Raw genomic sequence first — 13903 nt, 5'->3', positions numbered from 1 at the left:
TTTCTGCAGCGCTGGAATTGTGGGCATATTTTTACTGTCTGGTAAGTCATATTTCAGAAATATTAAACCTTTGATTTGCGAAAATTATATCACTTGGAATAATTATTAATGACAAGGAAATACTTGAGGCGTAATGCAAAAATGCGCTGCATATTGTTTAGCTCTTCTCTTATGAAATATTACGATACTATTTGGCGAGACATTTACATTCGTCACGACCTTTTCCTTTCAAATATCTTTTTAAAAAAAAATGAAATCTGAAAGAAGCAGACGCACAAATGTATGACTTAATTTTTGAAGGAAAATGGTTCATAACATACGTTGTTTTCCTTTTGCTCCACTTAAGTTTCTATCAACAATTTCATCCTTTCCAGGTCTGTTGTCCGGATTCCCTTTGTTGCAGAGCAAAAGCTACCAATACATGACTGGTATATACCACTGTGTTCTGTCAGCCGACACCTTCCCGCTCTTTATGAACTTGCTGACTTATGTCATCCCATTGATGGCCGTCATGTTCTTCTCCATACTTACACTGATGAAAACAACGTCATGTCGTGCAGGAAGCAGAGGATCGGTTAACCCAACGTTGGAGGAATCCGAGGCTGAAACCAGATTGAGAGCAGAGCGGTTTGGGATGGCAAGAGCTTCTTTGTTTCCAACAGCAACAGCCTTTCGTGAAATTGACGAATCACTAATGCTTCCACAGGTCGAGATTCGTGCAACAATTGCTTTGTCGTACTTAAATTCCCCATTGTCGATACTGTACATTATAGCGTTTTGTCTGAAGACTCTTGCATTTTTCTGGTTCGATGTACAGACAAAAATTGCTGGTATAAGCCTTTTATTTTATACAATTGCCAGTTTCATCCAACCTTTTATTCTTTTTGGGGTGAGTGGTGCTTTGAGAAAATCGTTTATTAATTTCATTAGACGAAGAAATGTTGATTCCACGCCAACTCATGTTTTCCGAATCATCCGGAGATCCCCTCGACCAAGAGAAGAAAACGAGCTTTGTAGAGACATTCCTACCTTTCTAAGACAGTCATCTGCAGTAACGATACACGGTCAAATTTCTTCACAGGTGAACCTTCGTAGTGAAACTCGTCAGTCAAGTTCATCATCTCCAGGAAGTGATAGGTCAAAATCACCAAAGAAAGAGACTAATATACAGAAACCCACACTGGTCAAACTACCAAGATTCGACATGGAACGCCGATTTTCTTTGCAGAGTACCAACGCTGATAGTATCGATTCCATGCTTGTTAATGTTGGAGCATCAGTGGAATCGAACAGTAGATGGTCCGTCTCAACAGCGAGTGTCATGACGCTAAATATTCCAGAATTGCAAATGCCATGTTCCCGTCCAAAATCTAGAATTACTCGTGTGATGTCTGAAACAACTTATGAATCATCAAAGGGCAACACTTCTCCAACAAACAGCATATCTAGTGAGCGTCTGCTAAAACCGTCCTTGTCTGCTGGCGTGACGCTCTCTCCGAGAAAACTGTCGCTCGGCAGAGAACGGACACAATATCGAAGTTTCTTACACGATGATTCTAGGCTCCCATTACCTCCAGTTGAGGACGTCAGCTCACAAGAGTGTTCACCGCGGGAAAGTAAAGAAATCCGTCAGTCTACCATCCTAAAAGAAGTCAAACCATTTCTTCCCCTTTCTCCTTGCATATCTAAACAGCCCTCCACAAGTTTCGTAATACGAATGGACAGCCAAACGGACTCAGTTTTTGGTGAAGTGGATTAGTGTTTCACTTCATTAACAGACGTATATCAATGGTTAAAAAACGTTTTTAAGTTTCTCATTTTTAAACGATGGTTATTTATAACCACTGTCTTATTCTGCGGTTTCTGTATATACAAGGGGATCCTAGCGGCGGAAATTTGCAGACAGAAAATCAAGAAATTTGAGTTGTTTTTATATTATCAAAATTAAATGTGTATGACTGTAAAAAGCTTTTGAAGCATTTTTGATAATATGTTTTGCTATATACGCGAAGATAATCCCCAATTACTGATATGTTACATTCTTCGATTCATAAATATTCAGAAGATAACGGCGTTGTAATAAACAAGAATACCGTACATGCACTGGATTTGAGAGGAACGAGATTCATCTAGATTGTTGTTAGATATGCATTTTCTCAGCCGATGATGAATGCGATAAGTCAACATGGTTTCGTAAGTGAAACTGGAAACTGTGTAAATAAAAAAGAATACTTAGAATAAAAGTATCTGGATTGTATATAGAGGATTTGATTATTGAAAAAACTGTAAGGGTAAAATGTGAAGATTTTTCTTAATGTAACCAAAGAGAAGTTTCTAGAGCTGACGAAAATAACATTTACATTTCGTACATTTGAGTACTTATTCATATTTCCATAAAGTATGGACCACAGGTGTTTCCCTATGAACACGGGACACCGTGGACCGAAAATCCAAGCGTAGGCCTACATAACAGTCGGCGCCTTTAAGTATGCGGTTTCTGCGCCGGCCTTTGAAAGTCCCCTCCCTAAAAACGGTGTATAAAATTGTATTCTCTGGATATAACGAGCAGTATAATTTCTTGCAAAATACTATTAGAATATTGATTATCTAACCTATGAAGATCTATTTTCCATGGGCAATTTTAAATTGTATGAATGAGGTGATTTCGTGTTCCAACTTAATTTTCAAATTCTTTGTAATTGGTGGAGTAATTCAAATTGATATCCATGTCTTAGTACATTGTAGGATAGTTAAAAAAGGATGATACTGCCTTGTCAACGGATACTTAATTCTAGGCATTAAATGATTATGATAGCCCCTTATAGACAAATTTCATTTTTATTCATGTTTGCAGAAAATGTCACTCAGCAGAGTGAAAAGAATGATGAAACTCGACACAAATGATACTTAAATGAAGTATGGGAAATGAATTGTGTAAAGGTGAAATGTACTACATTATCTGTTGAGAACGCCATGAGTGTAGACACTTAAGGTTTCTACAACTTGTATTTCTTTATATTTGAGTTTTTAAAGTTTGACAAAAATGTTGCTGTGAAATATCTGTTATTTTTGTCAATTTCTCTTCAGAAATGTACGTTACTTTTATTATTCAATTGCAAAGTACAATGAAATATTGAATAAAACTTAATGCCATCTATATGTTTGTCATTTATTGCGCATGTCTTTAATATTTTGCATTCCAATTATGTTAGTTGATAGACTTTTGAGCGAAAGGTATATGAAGCTATCTGTGGGTTACGATACGGGGGCTTAAAAAAAGTTAGGGAATATAAAGTTATCGCATGTTCTGTAGTTGGAAGATATTTTGAAGTTTATCAAGATTTTAACACATATAGAAAGCTGTGCATGGATGAAAAACGAATTCAGTACAATATTTTTACGTGATTATAAAAGACCATGACAGAAAATTAGTATCTCCGTTTTCGAACCACGGGAACTTTTCCTCAATCACTCAAAATAGAAAACATGTTCTTATTGGTCAATTCAATTGTACACCAAACCCGAGCTCAAAGGCCTCTCGGTCATCTGAGTATCATATTCCATACATAGACCATGTATTTAGCTTTTCTCACAAATGTTTGGGAGCAGATAACATTTTTAAAGATTATTTCTTAATTAAAAAAACATTCCCTATGCCTGCAACACCGGTGATCAAAACATTATGACCCGATAGTACAGCATAAGAGCGAATTGAATTGACCAATGAGAACGCGTCTCTATTTTGGGTGATTGAGGAAAAGTTCCTGTGGTTCAAAAACGACAGAAAATGCATTGGTTCTTCATATTTATTGCCGGTGCAAACATATGTTAGGTATTTTTACAAACTATGATCTTTCCTCGATCGATCGAGATAGGGCTTCTTAGATTTAACGTCCTTGAAATATAAAAAGGAGACGAATAAAAACCTGAGTTAGCGATTTTTGGGATTCTGGATTCCTCCCTTGTGTAAATATAGAAGAGAGGGTCAATTCGTGACGAGCCCCTGTGTATCGAGTAAAAGGTTCAACACCTCTTCATCTAAAACGCACTCGTTGACTAAGCCCCATATAACACAGTTCAATTTCATTAATATTTACCAGATCAGAAGTCGCCACTTGCTCCGTCATGTTATCGATCTCGTAAAGCAGACGATTCATTCCGGGAACTCGTGTAATCTATCTACTTCTACCAGTAAGTGGTCTACGTCATCAAGTTGACTATGAACTGCAACATCACCGCCTATGTATGTTGTTTCTTTGAATTAACTTGTGTATTTTATTCATATCTTTAGTTGTGCTTATTTTCGATATCAATGAAAAACAAAATTCAAACGAATACATTTCGTTATATGTAATGCTTGTGTGGAAAATCCCGTTCTATAAATAGCGCTAAAATTTGAACGGGGAAGACGCATTCCAGAGAAAAGTAGTCCCCATGCTTAGTGCAGATGAACTCCGAACGAAATTTTGACACGGAAATCAAACGAATTTTTCAACCAATCAGCATCATTGTTAAGTCATCAAATTAAAATTTATTAAATGATTTCTATGTCAATATTTCCGAGTGTCTGGTTGAACGAGACTAAAGTATATCTATATTCTTATTCAAAGAAACTTATGAACTCGTTCATATATTAAGTCGTATTACTGGTTTTTCTATTTGATGATTGGCTAAAAACTGTAACAATAATAATCACACCATTAATTTTTTAACAAACTGGGTGTTTGTATTACAAATTACACGTCAGTCTTGCATTTTTTGGCATTTAAACTTAAAACATGAATAACTCTAGAAGAAACTAATGAAAAAGCAATATGGCGGCGCTCATATGATCACAAAATTTTCAGTGAACGTATGTAGAGATTATCTCTATTCATTTGCTGATTTTGTCATTTTCTATTTTACATACGTGTTACCTTTAGAGCCTTGCTCGGTAATATGTCTTACGGCGTGACTGTGTTTGAGGGCGAAGCAAAAAGTATTGGCATTAGTATTTATATCCAAAACAGGACAAAAAACAACCCGAAGTTAGCACGAGGACAGAGCTTTATCAAAGCATCTTAATTTTGGACATTTGATACGCCTATATACTGAACGCGGGAAATATAACGCATTTGATGTAAACAGTGCATTGTGACGTCATATTCAACATCGGTATTTAGCAAATTTACAAAAATAGGAGCCATGGCACAAGATGGCGTTAATCGAGGAGTGCAGTGATTATATATGATAAAAAAAAAAAATAAGATTTACATGCTTTTACGGATTTTATGTAACATCTCAGAATGACGTGAGGGTAGACGAGATTCAAAATGGAGAAATACATGTTCACGCGCTAATATTCGAATCGCCGCCATTGGGACCAAAATTTTCAAGTTCCATAAGTATGGTTTAATTTTTCATTAATTTTCTATATTTTCCTTTTAAACATGCAAGGTGAAGATAGCGAACAGTGATCAATCTCATAACTCCTATAAGCAATACAGAATAGGTAGTTGGGCAAACACGGACCCCTGGACACACCAGAGGTGGGATCAGGTGCCTAGGAGGAGTAGGCATCCCCTGTTGATGTATATATGTGTTACCTATAGGGAGAGCTCCGCTCTCACGGCCCTTCGGGCCGTGAGAGGGCTTCGCCCTCTTATATGTTTTACGGCGTGACCGTTTTTGAGGGCGAAGCAAAAAAATATTGGCATTAGTATCTATATTCAAAACAGGACAAAAACAAAAACAACCCGAAGTTAGCACGAAGACAGAACTGTATCAAAGCATCCTAATTTTGGACATTTGATCCGCCTATATAATGAACGCGGGAAATATAACGCAATTGATGTAAACAGTACATTGTGACGTCATATTCAGCGTCGTCATTTAGCAAATTTACAAACATAGGAGACATGGCGTTAATCGAGGATTGATAAGGCCTATATACATGTATTATGATTAAGAAAATAAGATTTACATGCTTTTACGGATTTTATGTAACATCTTAGAACGACGTGAACTAGGGTAGACGAGATTCAAAATGGAGGAATACATGTCCACGCGCTAGTATTCCAATCGACGTCATTGGGATCAAAATTTTCAAGTTCCATAGGTATGGTTTAAGTTTTCATTAGTTTCCTATATTTTCCTTTTAAACATGTATATACGTGTTACCTATAGGGAGAGCTCCGTTCTCATGGCCCTATTAATGCTCTGAATGTCAATATCTTCAAACTTTTAACTACGAACTACTTCTTTAGTGTTATTTGCCTGCGTGATAATCGCTGACTCAAAATATACAAATCTGTATATTGTACTGCATCACATAGGAGAGGTCTATTTGTAAGTGACGTAATGAGGCCTTGACGGGGAGTTTGGGGTAAGCGGTACTTTGGTTAGCCCAAATGAGCCGATTTCATTGGTCATTTGATTTTTATGTCTCACTAGAGAGATTCCGAATGGTAGAGTAGTCTAGTTCAATCGTAACTACTCGGCTATTTCCGTAACCGCAAAAGAACCTCGTATGTGGATCGACGTCATCAGAGTCTGTTGCCACGTGTACACAAATGTAACTATGACGTCACAGTCGTACATTACAATATGAAACGTCAGCTTTCAAATATATCTTAGGTATTCTACCACTATCAATTTCCACTTATATGTTTATAAAACGTTAACGATACCAAAACTGAATCTGTAGTGAAAATCTAAACACTACATTATGCAGGGATTCAGTTCTGACCTTCTAATATCATCCACAGGCGCGCTTCTGGCGAAAAAATGCATCGATGTGATGCAATTTTTGCGCCGATCCACGTCCGAGTCTTCTTACCGGTTACGGAAAATGACGAGCGCGTGATCCGATTGTAGTCTAGTTATGATGTCAAAATCTACTGCACTACGTTACGAAGTTTCGCGCTTCATAGGCCTACTTCACTGTCGTAGTGTAGTCGACTGTGATGTCAAAGTTAGCGTCGTTGTGGTTTTGAAAGGAACTCTCGTTATACGCGTGAGATAACGATACAGTCCAAATCCTAGTCTCGTTCAACCAGACACTCCGCTGTCTCCGCAATCTCCGACGAGCAGAGAGTCTGGTAAAGACACGCGATAATAACTGTTCCGCTAGGGAGCGCTAATTTAGTTTCGGTTAGATTCTCAATGACATAAATATTGACCGGCCCCTAACAGTAAAGAAGCTCACATTTTCATGCTTGCATTGTGACGTCAGAATGCATCAATACATTCTTACGTCGTAAGACTATTTCATGACGTAAAGTTTGCTATGTGACGCTATCATTTTGAATCCAAATACATATACTAACAAAAGGTAACAAAGTTGGTCTGCGAACTTTTTCAAATTATTCCATTCATATATTAATGTAGGAGCATCGTTTACGATTTTATTTTTACACAGACTGATGTAATTTAGTTAATCTTAGCTTTCCATGGTTTCTTTAGACTCGGTGAATAGCTGTGTTTCGAGTTCCTCCGGAACACGGTTTTTATTCTGTGTTTAGTCAGGTAAGCGGTAAATGTAGTACGGCCGAAACCCGAATGCCGAAAGTCCCGGATAGCGATTTTTTCGAGTTTTCTCTCTTAATAATTGATAGAATGACATCAAACTTATTATGATAACTGTTTGTGACCTATTAAACAAGAACCATATAACTTTATCTGGGAATCCTGTAAAGAAGATAATGAACCAGAGTTTTCAGATACCAAAAAGCGGTAAATCTAGTACGTTTTATAAATGCCGAAACCCGAACACGGTCGCCGGTCTTTTGATCTACCGAAAGTCCGCGTTTTAGCATTATAGACAATATTGAATTAGACTGAGTTCTAGATATCTACGGTAACTTAAATAAATCGCAATTGCATATATGGTTCATTTATATGCGCATTTTATTGTATCACCCTACATATTATTTATAATTATACATGTGTAGTTCAGGCACTTTTTTGCAATATTTCAATCCACTTTGATATATATACACTATAAATAGTGTGCTTCTTTTTAAACTTCGGTTGTTGAAGCATATTCGTTATTGAATTAATTTTATAATTCAATTATTATTTTGATGCAGTGTAGGCTACTAATGCATACGAAGTGTGATTTAAAGTAATCATATGTACATGTAATTTATCGAAGAACGACAAATTTTAATATTATCATTCCATCTTCAAGACGATTAACGACTGTACTATCATATTTCCCTTTTCTTTCATAATCAAAATGACAAAATGCTGTAAAAGCACACTTTTTGGGTTACATTATTTACTTTAGGGGGTATAATTTCTTTACTTTCGGAGTTTAAATTTTTATTCAAAATAACATGAATGGGTGAATGGGGAACCTTCGCGTGGTTAGAGCTGGGCAACGGAATCAATGGTTAATGTTGTAATCATGACTAATTACCGATAGAATCCTCAACTATCGTTTTACATGTAAGTGTACGCTGTTTAGGTACGACTTTACCAAACTAAGGAGACCTACTTGTTCCGATTAAAACAAGAATACGATTACAAAATACAGCAGTTTTTATTATTCTGTGTTGTGAAATAATGATAGAAACATAAAATGTAGTCTTAATCAATATAATTTGCATGAATATAATTACTTAAACCCAGTATTTACAAGGGGCTGTGGGAATCGGTCAGTGTCTTCGACCGTATTTGGGTTCCGACATTTATAAAACGTACTAGATTTACCGCTTTTTGGCAGGTGAAAACTCTGGTTTGGTACTTTTGTAGAAGAATTCTCAGAAAAAATTTATGTTTTTTATGTACCTAGGTTACAAACAGCAACCTCTGCAAATTATATGTTATTACATGTAGCATTAAGAGAGAAAACTCGAAAAAAAATCGCTATCCGGGACTTTCGGCTTTCGGCCGTACTACATTTACCGCTTACCGTTTAGTCACGCCGTTTCAAAAATGTTCAGCAGGGTTACTTTCGGTTTCTCGTTGTTTACCAACACTTCGTGTATTAAATGTATTTGTTTGGGATGTATGGGGGTACGTATTTGTTTGTCAACGTTTGATAAGCTACAGCGCTGCCTCAAAAGTATTCGCGGAAAAACAAAATGGCAGCGTGATTTATTTTTAGATAGCAAATTAAAAAAATTATTCACAGCTAGAATTCTTTGATTGTTTACTAATTTTGAGTTCTCTCCCGTACATGTATCACATGACTAATCATCTGACTAGGTGACGTACCAATGTTGTTGTCTGCTATATTTATCAACCGGTGTTTTCCAACATGGCACGAAAGTCGAAAGAAATTAGCACTGAGCTTAGACAAGTGGTTGTTGATTTAAAACGGGAGGGACACAGAAATCGTGACATTGAGAGATTGTTGAATATATCTGAGTCAATAATTCGATCTATATGGCAAAAGTTTTGCATCAAGGGAAATGTGGAAAATTTGTCCCGTTCCGGGAGACCTCGAAAAGTTACCAAACGAGCGGAGAGTAGACTTTTGCGCTTAGTAAAAAGAAACCGTGGAAGACAATAACGGGACATAACGAATGATTTCAACGATGGAGGTGCAATAAATGTTCATCACAAGACTGTCCAAAGGATTTTACACAGGAATAAGATTTTTAAGCGAGTTGTAAGGAAGAAAATGGTAGTCAGGGAGGTAAACAGAAAAAACGACTTTCATGGTGTCTTGCGAGGAGAAAATGGTCAGTTCAGAATGAATGGAAGCAAGTTATTTTCAGTGATGAATCACAGATTGTGATAGGACAAAATAATCGTGTGTATGTATGGCGGTCTGCAAATGAAGCTTACCGTCCGGAATGCATGTGTCGCTCATTTCAGAAGCGAGTGACTGTAATGATATGGGGTTGTATATCTTGGCATGGTGTTGGCACTTTATGTAAAGTAAACGGAAATATAAATGCTGTAAAATATCAAGAAATTCTCGAATTCTTTGGCCTGTTTTAGCCCGTCATTTCTCCAATAGAATTTATCGGTTTCAAGATGACAATGCCCCTGTACATCGAGCGCGAATTATTGAGGAATACAAACACAATCATAATATTAACTGTTTGACCTGGCCTGCCCAGTCACCAGACCTAAACATAATTGAAAATATATGGCTTCGCATTAAAAGAGAACTTCAATATACCGCCCAAAACATAAGGACCCCAGATGAAATTTTTAACGCCATCAACGAACTGTGGACTTCTTATCAACCCCAGTATGTTCAAAATTTATACAATTCACTTCCAAGGAAAATACTGGCAGTCATTCGCTCCAAAGGTTGCTTGACAAAGTATTAAAGTAAGTCTGTTTATCATTTTAAGTATTTATTTCAGCTCTAAACTTTGGAGACAGAGTTTGTTTCCGCGAATACTTTTGAGGCAGCGCTGTACCATTGGTCAAATTCAACGGAAGACTTAGACAAGACGACGATGTTGCAGTGTAACTTGCAGATCTATGCAGGAGGCCTAGCTGTCTAGGAACCCTAGGCTCTATCTAGTACAGTAGTAGCCATAGTGGGACATGAAAAGAACGTATTAGACTCGGTGAAACCTACCAAATAGGTAAATCAAAACAGTTACTACTTTTTTGTAGAACGTTGTATATGATTAAACAAAACACAATGTCTTAAAGTGATTCATAAAGCCGGCATCGTGCCCAGTACTGACTTCTGTGGAAACGAGGGGGTTAGGCTATTTATACAATGTATTCGTTCATTCCTAGTGCGGGTGTAAAGTCTCACAAATATTTCGCTGCATTTTTCTGAGAGCAAAACTAGACCTGGACAGCTTTTTGTTTTGTTTTTTCTATAAATAAATTTAACAATGTCATAATATGTGGAAAGCCTTTTGAATTTTACTGATTTTGATTTTCTGTAACAATTTTATAAAAAATAATTTGTTTTCATATATGATGTAAAAGAAACCAAATATAAATAACCCCCTCGTTTCCACAGATATTACACTATGTAAACTCAGATTGCCTAATATCCATTATTTTGTTGATCCTCATTCATAATTAAATCATTTCATGCTGATATGAGAAACTCTTTCTAAGGTGTAGTGAGGCAATTTTGAAAAGTAACACTTGTGAATCAAAATTATATTTCTGAGGAATGTAGTTTACAATACATTATTTGTTTAAATTTTTTTGGATGTACAACATGTACATGGGTGGAATTTTATCATTCACTGAAATTGGATTTTTGCACTTTTCAAAGTTCATAATAGATTTGAAATAGCTAAATCAAGCTCTATAGCTTAATATAAAGATTTTATTATATAGCTGATAAATAGTCTATTATAAAGTCTGCGTAAAATCTAGAGAATGTTAGCGTTCAATATCCTGAGAATTTATTGAACGCTAACTTTGCATTGCGTAAATTGTTGGCGCCCGAAACATTCCGAGTATGAGCGTTCAATATTGACGTTACCGTAACGACGTAAACAAGCCAAAATGGCAGACGACGGTTCTCCGAATCTGACAGAGTAGGTATTTGATTTTTACTTAAGCAAAATGTTTCACTGTACATAAATTATGATGTCCCCATTTACAAAATCAGTTTGCTTCATGCATTAATGACGGGTTAAATATTGAACAGTTAAGAAATGCATGCTGTTATTGCACACCTTCGCCTTAGATGCCAATATTGATGAATTCTCGTCTATTTTGGAGTAGTTTGAGTGAAAAGGGATATAATTTACAACTAAATACTCTAGCTATATAATAAAAGGGTTATTGAACTTATATAGGTGAATATTGGCACTCGTTGGCTGTCAAAATGCACTCGCAAGCTCGTGCATTTTCACAGCCAACTCGTGCCAATATTCACCAATATAAGTTCAATAACCCTATAGTACTGGACCTGTTCATGTACCTAAAGATTTCACAAACTAAGTGAAGCAATTTTGAACTTAATTTTTTTTTGTTCGATACATGCATGCTTGTAAAACCAGATTTATATCTTGCAGGTGCTGTGATGGTATACATACATGACCTGCTTTGGTCTGAATGGTTTGGTATTAAACTATGGACATGACAGTGGTATCATCTGTGAATGACTGACCATGCTGATTATGTCAAAGCTATGGAATATTTCTACATAAAAGGTCATCATACTTATCAAAGACACAACAGAATGCAATATATGCGAACAAAAATGACCAAGACAAAAGAAAAATGTTATATGGGTGAGAATAATTTAATCATATCTACTAAGTTATAAATGATACCCTCCCTAATTTAAACAATGATATTTGAAAATAATCATTTATCAACTAATACTTGCGTCACAAGTCTTTCATTTATAAGAGACTCATTTAATAAGAATTTTTAGTATGAAAGTGACTCTAGTAGATACATGCATTTCAATGACTTTTCATAATTCCAATGTCATGAGTATTTGTGATCATTGCTCAAATTGTTATCATAGAACAAAATAGATCTGCTCATGATTAAGGTATATTCCTGTTAGTGACATCATTTCCATTCTATGTAGCAGTACAGAGAACATCCATTATATGCATCAAAAGTTTGGGAAAAGTTAATTGACTTGTATATATTAACAAAATTGAGAAAAAAAAAGAATTAATGCTGTTTAATGCCATATATTGCAGAGAAAGAAAGAGAGTATCTAAGACCGTTTGTGTTCATTCAAATATTATGTTGGTAGATCTTGTTTGAGTCTGCTTTATACATGACACATGCTTAGTGCCCAGGTGGACTCTTGTGATGAAATATGCACATTTTCGGATTCATGTCAGAACATTGAATGCAAGCAAACTCCCATGAGTACAATGTATTAAGGAAATTAGATACATGTAAAATAAATATAGTATACTTTATTGATAAAAGTTATGAAAATTGATAGATTCAGTTTCAATATGAATGATTACATCTGATGTATTCCTGAATAAGTTCAAAAATATATATGCAGTTAATGATATTTTTCTACCAAATACATTAATTATTATTTTAGCATTTTCACAACTTTGCTTCTTGAATTTACAGTAATTTATCGTCAATATTGTGGCATCCTTCCTCTTTTTTACAGGGATATAGGAAGTGGATCATCCATTTTCCTTGCCTTTCCCTCGAGGTCTTCAGACAGTGTCTCTATACATCATTAACCATGTTGATTAGCTCTCATGATGTCATGCCATTACTGCCACATTACCTATAATACTGCCAGACTACCTATAATAATACCAAAATATCAGAATTAAAATTTCAAATACACAAGATTTGAAGCAGCAAAAGAAAAGAATTGCAGGTGTATAATACACAAAAGGATATTGATTCTTACCGGGCTGAAATGAATTAATAGTTGAACTTTCATTCATCTGTTTTACTGCATAACAGTCAACATAAGGAGTACAGTCATTGTTATCAACCTGTGTATATATGTTGAATAGATTATGAAGAAAGAAAATCATGCTTATTTTTCTTACTAAATGAAAGAAGTGGGAGAGCACATAAATATGAGTGGAAGTGTACATACATGTAATTTCTGATGTATACAAAGCACACTGCTTGGTCAAGTTGGAGCAAAGATAAATGAGAGTTCTTTGATATGAATTGGAATTTATTTGGAAGTAAATGAACTATCTGTATGGAGCTTGGTTGAATGATTATTGCAAATCCTAATCTATATCTGTAAGAATAGATCCCCCAATATTATAATTATATGCCCCCCCCCCCCCGAAATTGTTTATGAGCCTAAACCATGAATTCGAAGTGTAAATTCTCTGATATATGATAATTTACTATCAATTTAGTGCCACATGATCACCATTGTAAAATGCATACATTGCTCAGATCTATGTGGATGAGGGTATCAACTACATGTAAGCCTATTTTAATGTCGCTCAGTATCTATTTGTAAAGGGCAGTACAAACCTCTTGGCTTTCTTAAAACTTTATCACTGTTTGT

The 13903-nt window shown here is 35.7% G+C and overlaps 1 protein-coding gene and 1 long non-coding RNA gene across 2 annotated transcripts in view; both read left to right on the top strand.

Moving 5' to 3' along the window:
• LOC125671102 (uncharacterized) overlaps positions 1–1759 on the top strand; it is a 2583-nt gene extending 824 nt beyond the window's left edge. The window contains exons 4-5 of the mRNA XM_048906561.1: positions 1–41; positions 375–1759. The exon at positions 1–41 is cut by the window's left edge and continues 45 nt beyond it. Of these exons, the coding sequence (XP_048762518.1) occupies positions 1–41; positions 375–1759 (1426 nt within the window). The remainder of the gene's footprint in view (positions 42–374) is intronic.
• Positions 1760–8958: 7199 nt separating this feature from the next.
• On the top strand, positions 8959–13507 carry LOC125671112 (uncharacterized). The gene is made up of 3 exons (XR_007368519.2): positions 8959–10535; positions 11943–12161; positions 13025–13507. It is a non-coding gene; the product is annotated as an uncharacterized LOC125671112 (long non-coding RNA).
• Positions 13508–13903: the final 396 nt, after the last annotated feature.

This window comes from Ostrea edulis, chromosome 4 (genome assembly GCF_947568905.1).
Source record: "Ostrea edulis chromosome 4, xbOstEdul1.1, whole genome shotgun sequence".
Taxonomy (NCBI): domain Eukaryota; kingdom Metazoa; phylum Mollusca; class Bivalvia; order Ostreida; family Ostreidae; genus Ostrea; species Ostrea edulis.
Note: the sequence above shows the minus strand (reverse complement) of the source record. Positions and strands in the feature narration are given on the sequence as shown.